General features: G+C 41.1%; 1 protein-coding gene across 6 annotated transcripts in view; it reads left to right on the top strand.

Moving 5' to 3' along the window:
* PLXNB2 (plexin B2) overlaps positions 1 to 17,807 on the top strand; it is a 503,243-nt gene that overhangs the window by 396,923 nt on the left and 88,513 nt on the right. For all 6 annotated transcript variants that reach the window (XM_029617384.1, XM_029617385.1, XM_029617386.1 and 3 more), the window contains 3 exons: positions 399 to 587; positions 1,984 to 2,106; positions 6,972 to 7,072. In XM_029617384.1, the coding sequence (XP_029473244.1) occupies positions 399 to 587; positions 1,984 to 2,106; positions 6,972 to 7,072 (413 nt within the window). The remainder of the gene's footprint in view (positions 1 to 398; positions 588 to 1,983; positions 2,107 to 6,971; positions 7,073 to 17,807) is intronic.

Raw genomic sequence — 17,807 nt, 5'->3', positions numbered from 1 at the left:
CTGGCCAGTTTTAATTATGTGGAGAGAAGTCTTAAAGTTAGCCGGATAACTTTATCTGACCAAGTAAGACTTATTCAGCAGATCACTTAATCACAGTGGTCAGCCAAACAAACATCCTGGACAAGTTATCCGGGTAACTTGTCTGCTTGCCAGCTTACTGAATATGACCCTCATTATCTGATGACAGAGCACAAATTATTTAGTTAAGTTCATTATCTTGGCCCTACTTCTCCACCTCAAGAATATTCAGGAGTCCTTGGAATGAGTTCTGCTGGTCCAGCACACACGTCCTTGTTGATTTGTGCTGGATGGTGTTGTGTTCATGCTACTTCTGGCCATAGGGATTGCAAGTTAAGAACCTGAAGACTTATTTTTTTGCCTTCTCTATTTGTTTGAAGGATAAAAACACAGCTAAGAATTATCCCTGTGGCTCTGATCATCTTCCCTACCCACTGGAGAGCATAGATGGCGTGGTTGGGATACCAGTGTTGCAGCGCGAGACTAACGTGTTTACGGCAGTGGCGGTGGCAGTGGAGGATGAGCATGCAGTGGCATTTCTGGGGACATCAGATGGCGTGATTGTTAAGGTAATACCAGTATATACTGTCCTTGCTGCACTTTATTTATTTATTTAGATTCTTTTTATATTCCGCTTTTTCCACTTTTTTTCAGCACTTCAGGTTGCATTCAGGTACTGTAGGTATTTCCCTATCCCCAGAGGGCTTGACATGGAGAAAAGCGAGGTCCAGCCTGTTTTTCAACCCCAACAGCAAAGGTTTCGGACTAAAGTCCAGAAACAAAGGCCAGGAGGGGTAAATAGGACAAGTAGGGAGGGGAAACGGGCCTAGAACCAGCCTGAAAAAACTTCAGGGGGGGGGGGGGTGGGCACCCGGGAGGAGGAGTCAGGGTGGCTGCTTTGCTGCTGGTTGTGGAAGAGAGGGTCAGCTGGCTTCTGCGGTTTTCCTTCGAGGTGGAGAGATGCAGGATGCTTCATGCCCAGGGTGAGAAGGGGTCTCAGCTGCCTCCCACAGTGTTTGGTTTCTTCTGGGTTGGAACACTGTAGGCTGATTCCCTTGGGGGTTTGACTGTGGGCTGGCTCTCTCTCGGTGCTCTGGTAGCAGGGGGGGCTGGCTCCTATGAGGTGGTTCTGCTTTCTTCTGTCATCTGCTTGCTCATCAAGGCGGCAAATGGGCTTATGGCACCATGATTCAGTGTGGACCTCGCCTACATCAGCCTCTCTGTTGCTTTACTCTTGTGCTCTTGATCCATTGGGGGGGGGGGGGGCGGGGAGCAGAAGAAAGTGGTACCTTCTGCATAGTCATTTAAGGTTGTGACTATTTGGAATGTAGTAGTATGACTTAAAAAGCAATGGTCTGGCATGCCACCTACAAGCACTGACTATAATGTTTCTCTGATATTTTCTGTTAATAAGCAGTATGCCATTTACATATTCAGTGGCCTTGTATCTGTTATATTCTTTTGCGGCAGAAATCATGGATGCTGAATCCCTTGATGATTACCTTAAATTCCCAGCAAACAGGAGCAGTTTTCCCTCTGAGTGTGCATCAGATTTACTCTGCTTCCTGTTCTCACTTTGATGTGGGGTGTTCATTAGGTGCATTTGGGCCATGGAATACACCATGCGCCTCTCCCTGACTGAGGGGTGCACTGGTTAGAGGGCACTTGGGTTCATAGCCCCCAGAAGCACACTTCAGAGTATCAGAGGAAATGTCAGATCAGCATGGAAGACCTGGGTTGCGTTGCATCTCTACCATTGGGCCGCCAGTTAAAGGCATGAGATTGGAGACATGAGTCTCGGGAATTATGTGATACATTGGTTTGCCAGAGCCAGTGTGCCCTGCTGAGCAGTGGGATATTAGTGTCACTGCTTCAGATTTTCTGCCGATACTCTTAAATAGTTTGATTGTAAGAAACAAAAGAGATTGATGAACTTGATGCTATCGGGTTTTTTTATTTGAATAGGTGTTCCTGTCAAGCAGCCCATATGAATATGACACCATTGTCTTGGAAAACAACAACCCTGTAAAGAATGAGCTTGCCTTTGATGCCAAACAAGAAAACCTGTATGCCATGATCGAGAAACAGGTATAATGAGGGAGCGAGAGATTCCTCTGACACTAACCCATAATATTGAGTATTCCAGCCTTGCTACTAAGAAGGATGCCCTTCTCTGGCTGATTTTGGACCTTCGCATTTTGGTTTGCTGGTAAAAGCGTTCTTTACTCTATGTTGCTTGGGTTCAGGATGGCAGTGTGACTCTGGAGACTTCCCTTCCACCATAGAAAGATTAACCTCCCTGCATGCAGAGTTAGTATTGCTAGTTTTTTAGACCTAGAAATTATAGTCATGTGAATTATCTTGCACACTGACTACAATTTAAAAAAAAAAACCAACAAAAAAAAACTGCCCTTTTGTCTGAAGATGTGGGATGGAAAACTTTCTAAAAATAAATTGCTTAATAAAGTTCAGTTACTAACCATGAACAGATGCCAATGCAATATTAGGCAAGCTTGACATAAGGTGATTTATTTTTTGGGATTTTTTTGGTGGAGAGGCTGTTTACCAAATATACATAGGTCAAATGCCAAATCAGAGCCTAAATCTATTTAGGGAATAGAGAGAATTTGCATGGTAAATTTTCTGAGAAACCTTTTTTTTATGCAATTGTATATTTTGCAGTTCAGAATTTTTCCGAAAACCCACATCTCTGCTTCTAACAAAATACATGGAAGGGAAGCACCAGAATTCATGTGGACTTGGGCAGGCAGAAGTTCACTAAGGGCTGCTGCCAGTAAGGTGAATTAACCAATGCCCAACTAGTATGGGTTGAAAATAAAATGAATAAAGATGCATTTTTCTACTGTCAGTAGTGCCCATGGCATATTTGCCTTTGCCAATGTCAGACACATCGCCACTGGTTCAAGACATCCAGTCATTGATGTGTGCGGTCATCTCACAATAATGCCTGCTGCTAAAGATGCTGGTGCATAGGGTTTGTGTGTTTTTGCACTTATGCTCCATGCAACGAGAATTATTTGCTTATTTCAGGGAAGCAGTGGGAAGGGTGGTCATTTTTCATGGTCTTAGTACCCCTCAGATCCCTCCATAGACCAATCGCTAAATTCCTATAGCTTAATTAGTTTTCTGTGTTCTTAGCCATCTAAGCAAGACATAGGCAAACGACAGTAAAACACATTTGAACACAAACACTTAAAATATCATAAAGTGAAAACTAGAAATAAACACCACAGGATCTATTATTTATTTTCTCTTTCTACAAGACAGAATACAGAATGAAACACAAAGTATAAAACAAAAGCAGTAACCTTGCACGTGCAGCCGGGTCTGTTTGGCAGGCTATGAAGGGGGGATCCAGGAGGCCGGATGCTCAGGCAGTGGCCATGCTGGTGATTAATTTAAAGGGCTCAGTTTAGGCACGTAACTTTAGGTGATCAGCAATCTGTGAATATCGACCCCTAGATGACTACGCAGCTCGGTGGTGAGACATGGGAGGCGTGAGAGCTGGAGGGAACTAAGCGGAGGTTCTTGTGTGCTCTTCTGGCCAAGATGGTGGGAGGTAGAAAGGGGGAAGACCAAGAAGACAGTGATATTTCACAAGTGGTCATGCTCCTTGGCTGGCAGCTAGTATATATCCGTAATAGTGTGAACAGGAATAACTGGTCAGACTGGATGGTCTTTTTCCGCTGCTAGATGGGAACCATACTGGTGGCGGATGAGTAGAAAGGACTTAAACTGTTCCAATTAAGTTATGCCAGATTTGGGGTATTCGTTTCTAATATAATGCTGTGTGTTATTTTGAATTACCTGGTTTAGTAATTCTCACCTGCACTCTTGTACTCCCGCTGTATGTAAGCACTATATCTCGTCAGTATGTGTCTGATGACAAAGTCTTTGAAAAGTAAAGCATCAAGCAAAAAGGTGAAGCCCTCTGGAAGGGAATTAGGAAGGTAAAATGCATAGGGATTAACTCAGAACAGGCTGTGCAGCTATAAAGATATATGAATATCCCTTCCATGCACTGGGAGACAGGAGGCCAAAGGCTGAGAGATGTATCTACACCTTTATGGTTGTGCAGTCAGTGGTTTTATCCCCTCTGGAAAATATGTATCACAGCAAAAACAAAGAGTAATTTAGTGTGTGGTGAGCATGAACTAAGCATTTTCCCCATAGACTCAAAATGAGAAAAACCTTTTTGTCCATCTGGCCCTAAAAGCAGAAAGTTTCTCCAATGTATTGCACATACATACAATTTAAAAAATGATTTTTATTTTAAAAATTAATTTCCTTAAGTGTGGCACTAACAGAGGTCATAAATGTCATGCTCAATACAAAACCTGAGGTTTACTGGCTCTTCTCGTGTGCGTTCAGCACCAAAAGGAAAAAGGCACCAGCAGCCTCCCCGGTCTACCTCCACTATTGGCCCTCTGTGAACAGACCGATAGATTTTCTCTTTAGAAAACTCTGCCAATCAGATTTCATTTGATTATGAACATTGGCACACGATTGTGACTGAAATGCATAGGATGCTTTACGTGCATTGGTTGATCATTCCGATTGGCTTCTGCAGAATGTTTGCCCCTGGAAAGCGCTATTTATAAAATAAATGAGTTGGAATTGAGCTCTGAAGGGGAAATACTTTCTCTGCCGCCATCATCCCTCCCCCTGTTTTACTGCTCATTACCTTTTTGTAGCTACTATACAATTTTTGGATGTTTTGTTCATTGAATAAACCTTCCAAAATTCTAGGGTCCTTTTTATTAAAGGCGCTCTGGGACTGTGTATGGACAGCTCTTGACAAGCCCCACAGCAGAATGACTGAACTTAAGAGCATCGAAGGGTCAAGCCATCCTACTGCTGGAATGAAAAGCTGTTTACATTTTTCCGGCACCGGATGTATCCTTGCATCGTGTCAAGGAGCCCTGAGTACTCAAACATGTTGGGAAAACAGGATGTGGGTTCCAGAGCTCGCTGGGAGCTCTTATAAAATGACACTGAAGGGTCCTTGTTTTTTTAAGAGAGGAGATTTAGAACCTATTATGAAAGAGAGAGAGAAATATTCTGATTTTTTTTTTTTTTTTTAAACAGGAAAGTTAAGGAAACTGGGAGAAGAAAACCATGCTGCCAGTACTTCCCAGTTAATGACCTTTCTTCTGTTCTAAAGGGGATGCTTAGCTAATATGTTTCTAAAAAAAAATTTAGCATATTTTTAGGAATCTCTAGAAAGGCAGCGTATTTTTTTTCCCTCCTAAGTGCTGTAAGCCAAGCACGGTCCCTGGACCATCGGATATATTAAATGCCACATATAAGCTGCTTGGGTTTTTATGATCTCGGCAGCAGTGTTTAGCTTTGCACCTGCACTCCCAGCCTACTTTTGGTGACCCCGATCTAGTGTAGCAGACACTTGTGGATTCAGGGCTCTCTCCCCTTTCTCTGTCAGACCTCAGCAGCTTGGACTTATGCCATGAAAATTGCTTCAATTTTTTTTTTTTTTTGCCTCCTGCCTCTTGCAAATCCAAACTTAAAATCATTAGGATCTTGGCTGTGTGTACCGAACAGTGTGGCTTACAGCTGTTGCTGTCTAATGGAGCTGAGAGGGAAGGTGAGCCAGGTTGGGAGCTGTCATGTGTTGCCAATTTCTTATTGAATGGTTTTCTCTTGCAAATAATAAATCGTCCTCAAACAATACTCTTGCCCCTGTTTTCATACATATTACACTGCAATTTAGAAATATATATATGGCATGAAACTACATGCAGTCAATAGGTCAATGTGAATTTTCTTTGTGTGTATACAATATATAAATACAATATGGTTTGCATATATTGAATGTTTTTAATTTTGTATTTGATTTTATTTGATGTATTTTATGACGTTTTATGATATGCATTTTTCTGCTACTGTTAAGCCACTTAAGACAATCTTTAGGGATTGATAAAGTGGGGATAAATATAAGAAGAGAATTATAAAACCTCTCCCACACACACACACACGAACAGAGATCCTGAGCATGCTCCACCCCTGCTCGCTGCCATTAATAGCAGGACCCTGGAGCTGAAAGGAGTCAGGGGCCTTCATTCACAGCTATCTAACGTTCTCTCCATTTGTAATTCCTCTCCCTCTCTGCTTAGCTTTGCAGTAGCAGCAGCTGTCCGGTTGAGGGGCACAAGCCACAGCTCCCTCTGTAACTTGACACGTGTGTCCGTAAACCAGCCAGCAGGTGTCACCGTTGAGTGATAGCTGGGACTCCCCTACCCTGCTGCTTCTGTGGCTATATTGCACTTTAAACAATTGTATAGCTTATCACCATAGTGCTGCACACTTCACCCTTGGAACAAGGAAATATTAGTGTCTATTACTAATGGAAGCATGTGCTAAATTCGTGTCTGTCTTTGATAAAACAGAAAACAGAAATCCATCTTAAAGAAGGACTTTCTAATGTTAATAACTTTGGCTTCACAAATAATGGCTCATTTTTGGTTTCCAGAAAATACATGTTTATGTATTTTCTTTACCCATGCTGTTGCCCTTGCTAACGTAGTGCACCAGTAACCTCTGGGGTTGGCTTGGCTAGAAATGGTTCCTGTTACTTTTTCATGCAATCGGTATTTCTGCAGTTGGACTTGCAGCATGTTAACAAGGGTAGAACGTGAGGAAGAGGCTTGGCTCAAAAGATCTCTGAAGAATAAGAATGACAACCCATTGTTACTGGTTGAGCTCTTCGACTGGTTTATGAGGTGGTAGATGCCCTTCTTAGAGTATGAGCTACAACAAAACTTGCAATGTGCTCCTTCTCTTATTTGGTCTGTCTTTTTATTGTTAATTCTGGTCTGTCTAATTTTTATTGTTTTATTTGGTCTGTCTAATTTTTTTGGTCTGTCTAATTTTTATTGTTAATTTGGTCTGTCTTTTTATTGTTAATTCTTTCATAGTTATTCCGCATTCCCGTTCAGGACTGCTCTCATTATTCTGACTGCACGCAGTGTTTGCAAGCGAAGGATCCGTACTGTGGCTGGTGTGTAGTAAAAGGACGGTAAGTGTCTCCATAAACGTTCTACGTTGCACCTGACATGTGAGAAAAGGTTATGGCATAGCTGTGCACTGCTAAAAATGAGAGAGAATCTGCGCGCTCAATACAGCGTCTGCTCTCGCTAGACTATTTAATACGCTAGTGATAAAGCCTGTAAAGAACAGCAGAGGAAAAGTTCATCTATCCAGGCCCCCCCATGTGCGTAACATCAGGCACAGAAATCCATAAATAGTATGAGTACTACACTGTGCTGTTGCCAGACGCACAATATGCGTGCGTACTCTGAGCAGAGGGAAACGTATTAAAACTGCAAGATCATTTTAATTTATTTTCTTCCTTCATTAACTTTCCTAAGGGACCATTTTGAGTGCAATACTGAGAGAAAAGCTTAAAGAACCTAAATCAATTGCCACATGACCTTAAAATTGATGACAAATATGCTTTTTCAAGCATCACACACAGTGACTAACTTGCGCATCTAGCAAATTACATAGAGAGAAATGTGTTGAGGTTTTTGTACTTTTGCCATTTGAGTACACTGGCATTTTCTGATACACAGTACATGTCCCGTAATGCCAGGGCTGCAGGGGCAGATGTATAGCCCTGCTCTGTATTAAACAAGTAGTGGCTGTTGTATGACAGAGCCCCTAGGCATGTAGCTGACTTAGCGTGCAGGGCCTGGGTTTGACTCTCAAAAGTACTGAGAAGTCGGGCATGCTGGCTCTCAGATTTTCCAGGTACTGTAAAACTAGTCAAACATGCCGTGAAAAAATGCCCATTCTCACAAGATGAGCTAAAATATTTTACAAAACCCCATTACCATAGGTGAGTTTAGTATATGATTATACTTGTAAAGCAAGCTGGACTTCACTAAGCCTCATTGGGAATGTACCAGTAACAGGAGGCTCTCAGGGACTGTGGTCACTCGAGAGGGGCCAGGGCGGCCACCCCCTAAAGAGGTGAGTCAGTGAGCTACCTCCATAAAGGATGACCCAGTGAGTCACCAAGAGGAGCTGAAGGAAGTTCTGGAGTGCTGAGGAGGGAGTGAAGCTGGAAAATGGCTGAGAGCCTAGGGAGAGGCAGCATAAGGCAGTGCCATCCACGGCAGGGGAGAATGGGGGCAACCTCGCACTGCCATGGGAGCCCTTTCCCAACACTAATAATTTCAGCTTTTCAGGGTCCTGCCGTGGCTGCTTCGCCCTGGGTCCTGCACCCTCCTGAGATTAGCCCTTCTTGGGGCACCTCTGGATTTGTGGAGGAGAGGTGTCTCGAGGAGAGGGTTAAATAGTTCTGAATGTCCACCAAAGTTTTACGAGAGTGTGGATCTTTTCTTAAGTAATTCTTGTGATGTGTCAGCAGAACAGCCAAAATCTTTAATATAAATCAACAAGCCCCGCCCCCAACATGGACTGTGTTTCATAGAAGCTATCAGGAGGGACCTAACATCTGAAATTCAATCATTTCATCAAAGTTAATTCATTATTGTGAAGGTTAACAGCTTAATCTTACCCTCATGCTTAATCAGTTTCCCAGACCAGTAAAAGTCAGGGCCTTCGGATGCTGTTTGAATCCAATTTCCCTTAACCCTTGCCATGGAAGCAGAGAGCAATGTTGGAGCTGCATCAACATATCAGGCTTAGTGATTAAGGGTAGTAAAACCTGCATCAGCAAGTTACCCCCATGTTTATTTGTTCCCCAAACCCGTAAAAGTCAGGGCCCTCTGTTGCTGTCTGAATCCAATTCCCCTTTTCCCACTGCTGTTGAAGCAGAAAGCAATGATGCAGTTGTATTAACAGTATCAAGGCTTAGTTGTTAAGGGTAGCAACTGCCACAGCAACAAGTTATCCCCAGTTACTCCCATGCACTCTTTTTCTATTTCCAACCTCTAATCTTTAGGGATCCACAATGTTTATCCCATGCACCTTTGAATTCCTTCACTGTTTTTGTCTTCACCACCTCACCAGGCATTTACCACACTCGCTGTGAAATAATACTTCTTGACATCATTGGTTCTGAGTCGTCCTCTGGAGTTTCATTTCTATTGAATTCTTTCCTAGTTCTATTGATTTCTTTACAAAGGTTTTACAATTGTGCATCATCAGGTATCTGAAGGTCTGTGTCATATCTCCCCTGCACCTCCTCTCTTCCAGGGTATACATATTCTCCCTGGAGGATCAATTAACTGGCTGGATTAAGCTCTATCAACTAAGGAGTTTCACGAGGCAATGCCCGTGTGGGAACTTAGTTTAGTTTTTAATTTATTTAATGCTTGATAAATCACAAATCCTACAGAAGTATTGTGATGTACAATAAAATAAAATTAGCATGTTATAATTAACAGCACAAAATAAAATAAAAATAAAAAAAAAATATATATATATATATAAATAGATTAACATTTAATGTAACAATTAAATAGACAACAAGCGCTAGAACTTAATAAAATTGACAGAACCGTAAAATGAAAATAGTGAGGGACAATTACAGAAAACATTTGAATACAAATAAGAGGCCAAAACAGTATAAAACATAAGAAAAAAAAAATAATAGTAGTCTTGAATTTAAATAATACTGGCCAAGTAAATGTGAGGGTAAAGCTAGTGAGAACAGATGTGACTTCAAGGCTTTCCTGAACTTGGTATAATCTTTTTCCATATGTATTGATAATGGAAAAGAGTTCTAAAGGCTGGGGGCTAGATAGAGAAGCAAACCTCTCTAGTCCACCCTAGCCTGATTTCCCTTGGGAAGGGGAGATCTAACTATTCTTGTTGGTATGAATGCAATACTCTGATGGGGTGATGATCGATGATTTGACTAGTGAGATAGGAGGGAGTATTCCAGCGAAGGGCCTTGAAGGTCAGACACCCAATCTTGAACTGGTTGTGCATGGAGATAGGGAGCCAATGCAGTTCTTTCAGGAAAGATGATCAAATCTCCGCTTATCAAAGATTAATTTGGTGGCAGTATTTTGAATGGTTCAAAGTCTTTTGATCTGTTTAGATGATAAACCATGAAAAATTGCACTAAAGTAGTATAGTTGAAATTCAATAAGGGAACAGACTAAGGATTTAAGATCTGTGAGATCAAGAAATTATCTGTCTGCAAATGAACCTTAATAAATATATAAGCTTTGCAACAGGTAAGAAATATGATTGGTAAAAGTAAAGGAAAGATCAATCCTATTTCGTAATGTAGAGAAGCTTTCTTTAATCTGTATGGGATTGCCTGCCATAATAGGCAGAGGAAGTGGCATGGGCGGGGATTTCCTGACAAATCACATTGCCTCACACCTTACTAGGATTGACCTTTAATTTTGAAAACTTAAGCCAATTTGCTACCTCTGTCAAGCAACTGTTGAAGTTGGACAGAGGAGATGGGGGGTCATAGAGTCAAACTGGTGCTGATCTGGATGTCATCTGCATTGAGATAATTTGTGAAACCCTTATTCTGAATTAAAGTGGCAAGTGGTGCTAGATATAGATTAAATAAGCTAGGTAAAAGGATGGATCCTTGAGGGACACCACAAATGAGAGGTACAAGAGTGGACTGCAGGAAGTTCCATGTACAACAGGAGGATCCATCTTTGAGAGAGGATTTGAACCAAAGGGAAGGCTTGATCCGAAACTCCCATAATCTTATAGAACTCCCACACATGCTCAATAGAGTTTAAAGCTTCATTAGCTAGGGGAGAGAGGTCCATTCCATACCATTGAATGACATCACCTCCATGTAATGAATGGCTAATTCATCCTATCTACAGAAAATACAGTTTACGGTAAGCAGAAGTGCTTTACTGTAAAACACTTTTATAGTTTATGCTGGTTATGTGGTATATAAATTTATTAATGACTAGGGGACACGCCATGTAACTAGCAACTAGTTGATTTAAAGCACTTTTTCACTCTGCACCCAATCAAGCTATGGAATCTGTTGCCAGAGGATGTAAACAAAGCAGTTAACAGAGTGGGACTCAAGAGACTGGACAAGTTCCTGAAGGAAAAGTCCATAAACAGTTGTAGGTGGACTTGGGGAAAGCTAGCACCTGTCTCTACAAGAAATAGATCAACTATTAGAGGATCTGCTTATGACGCAGCCTGGCCAATGTCGAAGACAGAATGCTTGTCTCACTGGACCTTGGTGTTACCCAGCACAGCACTTCTTATGTCCTTAAGCCATTGGTTTGTGGGGGGAGGGGCTGTTTTGTTTTTGTTTTGTTTTTTTGTGGGAGGGGGGTGTTCATCCTTTTTACCACTTTAGAACCCCCCACCCTAGAGAGCACGCTCAGACTGCATCAGCAGCCCTGAGGGCTGAAAGGATGCCTTCCAAGACTGTCCCTCAGCACAACTATTTAGAGCCGATAGGGGCCACCACAATAGCAGTGGCCACTAGTGATGTGCAAAGCCTGAACCTTTCAGTTCGGGCTTCGTTTTCAGCTCACCGCAGGAAATATGATATTTCCCACGGTTTGGGCCTTTGAAAGTCGTTGGTGCGCGCTAACCCGAAAATGAATTTTTCCGAGAATTTTGGGAAAAAATTGTTCGGGATTCGTTGTCCCCGAAACAGGATGAATTAGGCAATTTTGTTGCCTAATTCGTCCTGAACGAATACACATCCCTAGTGGCCACCTCCTAATCCACCTCCAGGAGAGGACACATGGCCACTGCCTTGCCAGCCCTACAAGATAGTAAATGCATGTTTTCTTCTTTTTAAGAACTACTTAATGCAACCTGAGAAAATGCCTTTCTTGAAGCATAGTCTGATTCTGGAAGACTTTAAGCCGAGGTCATGTCATGATTGCAATTTAAGATGAGCTAGTTCAGGCATTGGAAGATGTCTGTCTTTCCTCTTCCCTAAAGAGCAGGCATTTGAACTTGACCAGTATTTTGACTCAGAATGACCCTGTACAAGTGTTCCTACAAAGTATGTCAACAAATTGAATCGTGTAAATATTCCAGATGTGCAGTTAATAATATATTGCATTTAGTACATAGAAATTAGGACTATTCACTGTGTATTCAGGAAATATTCTATTCGTTAAAATGGCTTTAGGTGCTAAACTACTTGTGTGCAAGGCAGGGATCATGTAGCTCCCAATTTTAGGGAACTTCATTGGCTTCCCATCATTTGGAGAGTCAAATTTAAAATTCTCCAGTTTGCTTATAAATGTTTTTAGTCATACAGGACCTTCTGGTTCCATATGAATCTACTAGAAATTCACATTCTCCACAACAGGGCTTTCTTCAGGTCCCTCCTCCATCTTGGATGAAATTTTAAGTTACCCGTAAGGCAGCTTTTAGTTACGTGGCTCCTCATTTATGGATTTCAGTTCCTTATGAAATTCATTCAGTTTTTACCTTTATTTTAAAAAATCTCTAGACCGCCTAGCCAAAAGGTTCAAAGCTGTTTCCAATAGAAGATTATTTATTTATTTATTTATTTAACAGTTTTATAATCCGCAGTTCAGGTAACAAAGTTACTAATCACTTCGGTTCACATTTCAACAATTACAATGACAATATAAAGAATAGTTTATAATGTCTTACATAGAACAGGGTGATTTAACTTGGATAAAAACTAATAATGAATAGGGAGAGTACAATTTATATACATATGTCTTGTATATACATGAGTGGGTTAAGAGAATACTTGGTTGAACAGCCAGGTTTTGAGTCTTTTTTTTGAAGGTTGGTGTCGATTGTTCGAGTCTGAGGTCTGGTGGGAGTGAATTCCAATGTATAGATTACATAGCATAGGAAAGTTTTAAAAAAAAATGTTAATGTCCTGACTGATTATGCCTTTGGAAGGTGAATATTCTGGAGTTCCGGACTTCCGAGGGTACTATCGTTTATATGTTTATTTTATAATTAGATGAACAGCTGCTAGGTTGAATGGTGGTGGAGGGGGCTGTGCTTTATTTTATATAACTGCTTTGAGTGTGTTTCCACAAAGCAGATAATTCAATACAAATAACTAGCACCCCTCACACTTCTCTGTTCCTGGACCAGCTGTTCCAGGAAGCAGTGATTTATGACCTCTAGAAACGTAAGCTCCCTAGCAGTCCCTGTTGAGGCATTAACCAAATGTGTATTTGGATAATTGAAATCTTCCATTATTTTGTTTCCAATTTTAATAGTGTTTCTGTTAGAATTTCACAGTCTGTTTTATCATCTTGCTGAGATGGACAATAGAATGTCCCCACTGTCATACTCTTCCACATCATGCATGGAATAAATTGTATCCAACTCACTCTATGCTACTCTTTACATATACTGAAACTGCATCACCAGTTTGATCTGCTCTGTCATTTTGATACTGTCTATTTTGTACCCTGGTGCCAGTGTCTCATTGGTGGCTCTCTTTCCAACAAGTCCCAGAGATTCCTATTATGTCTGTATTGTCATTTAGTGCTGTGCATTGTAACTCTGTAATCTTATTTTTTAGATGTCTTCCATTTGCATATAGATAGATACCTAAATGTATTCTTTGTATTCCTATTCCCAACCCGCTTCTTAGCAGTTTGTTCAGATCATTTAGAATCATTTATATTTGTCTACTCAGCATTTAAAACCATCTGAGCTATCTCATTTTTTCCCCACATCTTCTCATCAGAATACGCTAACTTCCAGATTTTAATCGTATCATTTGAATCCACTCTGAACCATGTGCTCCTGAATGACTTGTCTACTTTCCCACATGATCTCGTTCACACACTGTCCTTCTAAATGTTAGCACCAGCAGCCAGGTTTCATTCCGGTTAAGGTGGAGGCCGTCCTGTCAGAATAGCTCCCTCCCCCCTCCCCTGCTTTCCTCAAAAAGATCCCCAGGTCTTAATTTCAAGCCCCTCCTCCTGGTACCATCGCCCTACGCATGCATTTCAACCCCGGATCTCGCTTGAGGTTGTCTCAAAGGTTAGAAGCTGAACTTTGACCTCCAAACCCCCCTCTTCTCACCTACAGCCTGTTTTGTAAATGGGTTAAGTAAAACCTTTGATGCCTTTAACCTATGGCAAGGTATATCATCTATCTGATCAGCTGATCATGGAACTGAGCATGTTTGAAAAGAAGGGGATTTTTAAATGGTGGAGTGTGCAGCAGTGGCTTCATGTAGATAAGAGGATTTGTTTTAACTAAGTAATTTTCAAATCTGTTGGCAGCTGAAAGGAACAAAGTCCTTAAAGTCCTCCCTTTTTTTTTTTTTGCTTTGATTAGTTTCTGATGGGAAATGTTTGAGGTTTTGAAAGCTCCTCTTACCGTAGAATTCTCATTTAACTTTATCTCAGTTAAGCTTGTAATGTTACTTTTGAGTTTCCTAAGATGTTTGACACTTGGACAGTATCGTTTCAGTTTCTTTTGAGAGAGCCAAATGAACACTGCATTATACTTACACTTACCATTATGTAGCTAGGTAAATGGGGGCATTGCGCTGTTCCTCGTGAGAACACCATGTAGGCATCACACTAATGCGGGTGAAGTATGAACTCCGCATGTGTGGCTGAAGAGTTAGCTGGGGGAAGGAAATTGTTGTTAAACGGAGGTTGTGGCCTTAATCAAAGATGCATGCATCTAACAAGGGTGTCTGGAAAAATGTTAAGACTAATTAACAATGCTAAATTGCACCATTAAATCTTAACATAAACCGTTCATTGAAAGTGTTTTTGAATTTAAGCTTTCAAGTGTACCTAAAAATAAAATAATTTTCCAAGACATCTTATCTGGCCGCAACAGCCTTTGAGGGATGCCTATTTTAAGTTGTGGATGTACTGACCATCAAATCTGTTGTAGAATGCACAGTTTATTTAACAAAAGTAATTTAGGGTGCCTCCTTAAAACAGACAATTTGTCAAAACATCCTTTTGGGGAAGAAGGGTTTTTTTTTTTTATTTCTGTGATAATGGACAAAGCTAATTTTTATAGCAATTTTATTGAACTTGATAGCTGTGGTGTGTGCTAGTGAATTTATACACATTGCTGAATTTATGTTGAGATTTTCATGGCCAAAGGGATTATTCCTGGAAAATTAATTATGATGTCCTTTTGGAAAATTAATTTTGTGAGGCTCACATGAGAGTTTAAAATGTTTTGGATGAAGAGTTTGAGATTTACTGAAGCTGTTTAGCATCACTGATAACGCCAATGAAATATCAGCTAGATATCCCTTGAGAATTCATTTTATTATTTAGATTTAAAATATAGACCCATTGCATTCATTGCTTTAATAAAAAGTGCAAGGATGATATTCAAATATAGCATAAAAATGTAATAGAGCAAAATGTTTACATGAAACTACATTACAAAGACAATGGAGATTTAAAATGCAAATCTTTAAGATTAGTATTTGAAAAGCAACAAAGATATTGGTGTAGCAAGTGGTAAAGTTGGAGGAGTGTTTAACAGCGTAATATACCAGAATCTTATTAAAGATGAATAAATTGAAGTCCTTCAGCTATGTATTTAGTCTGCAACTACTACAGAGACTGTGAAACCCACTTGGAAATTATTGAGCAGCAGAAAACTTTTTCTAAGAGAGTACTTCAGTTAGTGCAGAACACAGCCACATGTTATTACTGGGGCAAAGGTAAGGGATCCATATTCCCCCAAGTTAAAGAAGTTATAGGAGTCCCTGATATCGGGTCGCCTTCAGTTTAAAATTCTTGCTGTAGTGCGTAAGGTGGTTCATGGACAAGGTCTCCTTAGTCTTTAAGAAGTTGTTGAACAAATATGTCCCAGGGAGGTCTTTGTATTTATTTGGGCAGTGCAATTGTGCTGTGCCATCTTGATATGGGCTTCAAGCGTGAGATCTTTCTCATATACTGACCCAATATTATGGAATGCTCTCCCTTGCTATTTGAGGGAAGAAGGGAATTATTGCAAGCTTAAAAAGATCTGAAAGCTTTCTTTGGACAAATTTTCATATAAATGTTTTTCTTTCTGGTGTTGCTGCTATTTTAAGTGAACTGTAAATTTGTGTTATGTTTTTGTTTGTGTATTTTATACAATATTTTATGGATGTTATGATTGTAATTTGCACCAAATCTTTTTTTTTTTTAAGTTGCAAAACATAAACATGCATAAATAAATTAAATAAAAATAGAAGAATGGTAGGTAAGCTGGACAATGTGGGAATAGACCAGAAGGTTGTAAACTGGCTGAGAAAAGCAAACTTGCATACCTATAAACAGTTTTTCATGGACATCAGGATAAATTAGCCATTACTCGTGGATGCAGTGAAATGATGGTGCTAGGATTGCCAAGTGGGCAGAATTTGGCCAGTATTTCTTAAAGGGAGGTCAGCAGACCAGAAAACTGGAATGTGTAAGTGCTGGTTTTCTGCTGACGGCAGGCTTCCAGACTGGTTGGAATAGCTCTGCTTCTTTTCCCCTGCCTGACAGACCTTTTATTTGCAATTATCAGCTGCTCTGAACCTGCCCACTGTGAGGGCTGGAGCAGAACTAACTGGTGAAGTATACAGGGATGGGAGAGAATCTGTGTGTGTGTTCTCCTTCCAGGTCTTACTTCCATCAAGAGGTGGGACAGGTCCACCATAAGGCCTGGAAGGAGAACACACGCTGACTTGATCCTTGGTTATTCAGATACCCCCATTGGAGAAGATGAGGAAGTGAATCTCTGTCCTCAAACCGGTGCCTGGCTTAGGCTGAATCTGCTGCTGAGCCTTGGACAGACACCTTTCCCTCCGTTAACCTCGAGCAAGCAACTGCTGCTGCTGAAGAGTAGGAGTAGGATGATGCTGAAAAGTGCAGAAGGGGACATCTTTGGAAAGAATGGGTGCTTGTAAGAGAATTACTGGTGTTGGGTAGGAGCCATTGAGTCTCCCACTGCAGCTCATTACTGCGGTGTGGATTGCTTCTTCTTAATTAGAGCCACCATCTCTTTAACCTTGTCACCAAACAAGTTTGCCCCCTCTACAAGGAACATCTGCAAGGCCATCATGCATATCATCCCTGAGGCCAATCACCCATAACATCGCAAGTCTTTGGGCCCTTACAGAAGCAGCCAAAGTCCTGCTTCACATATAAAACAGATAAGGTGTTTATCACATTCCTTTACATTATACCTGAGTGGAAGTCTGCCTGATCTGGGTCAGATGATTCTGTCCAGGGTTTTGGCTTCTGGACACATTTGTGCAAATGCTGTACCATGCAGAGCTGGTAAGGTGTAAGCCAGGCACTAAGCATGGAATCCTGGAACACCTTCTTCCCAAATGCATCCAACATATTAGTGTGATCATGAGTTTGCTTGGCATGCTTTAATGCTGATTTCATCACCAGAGAATGGTATAGAAATTGGACCACTCTAGATCTTGAGACAGCCTGCATTTGATTCCCAGATTTAGCTTCTGGGCAGCTGGAAAGCACTACGCATCCCTTACCTGATGACCTGGAAAAGCTTGTGAACCAGGATTGCTGCAGAATCCGCTAGGGGGCAAAGAAACTGAAGGAGCCTAAAGATGTCTGTTCTTGGGTCTTTTTCCTTCCTGTCACTGATAAGACAGAGTCTTTTGCCAGCTTAGCAGCAGAGATCCTCCAGAGGAGAAGTATGCTGTGGTTAGTCTGAAAGATCAGATGGAATCTTCATAGATCTTCCTTGTCTCCTGACCTTGGAGGAACACTGCATTATGACCCCGATAATGAAAGCAGCAACCAAGACCCCCCCAGTCTGGAGGAAAACATCCATAAAGAACTCACAGCAGATAGAGCCTACCCTGGGATGCATGAAAGTAC

The sequence above is a fragment of the Rhinatrema bivittatum genome, chromosome 9, assembly GCF_901001135.1.
Source record: "Rhinatrema bivittatum chromosome 9, aRhiBiv1.1, whole genome shotgun sequence".
NCBI classification, from domain to species: Eukaryota; Metazoa; Chordata; class Amphibia; order Gymnophiona; family Rhinatrematidae; genus Rhinatrema; species Rhinatrema bivittatum.
The sequence above is the reverse complement of the archived record's forward strand: the minus strand, read 5'-3'. Positions and strand labels throughout refer to the sequence as shown.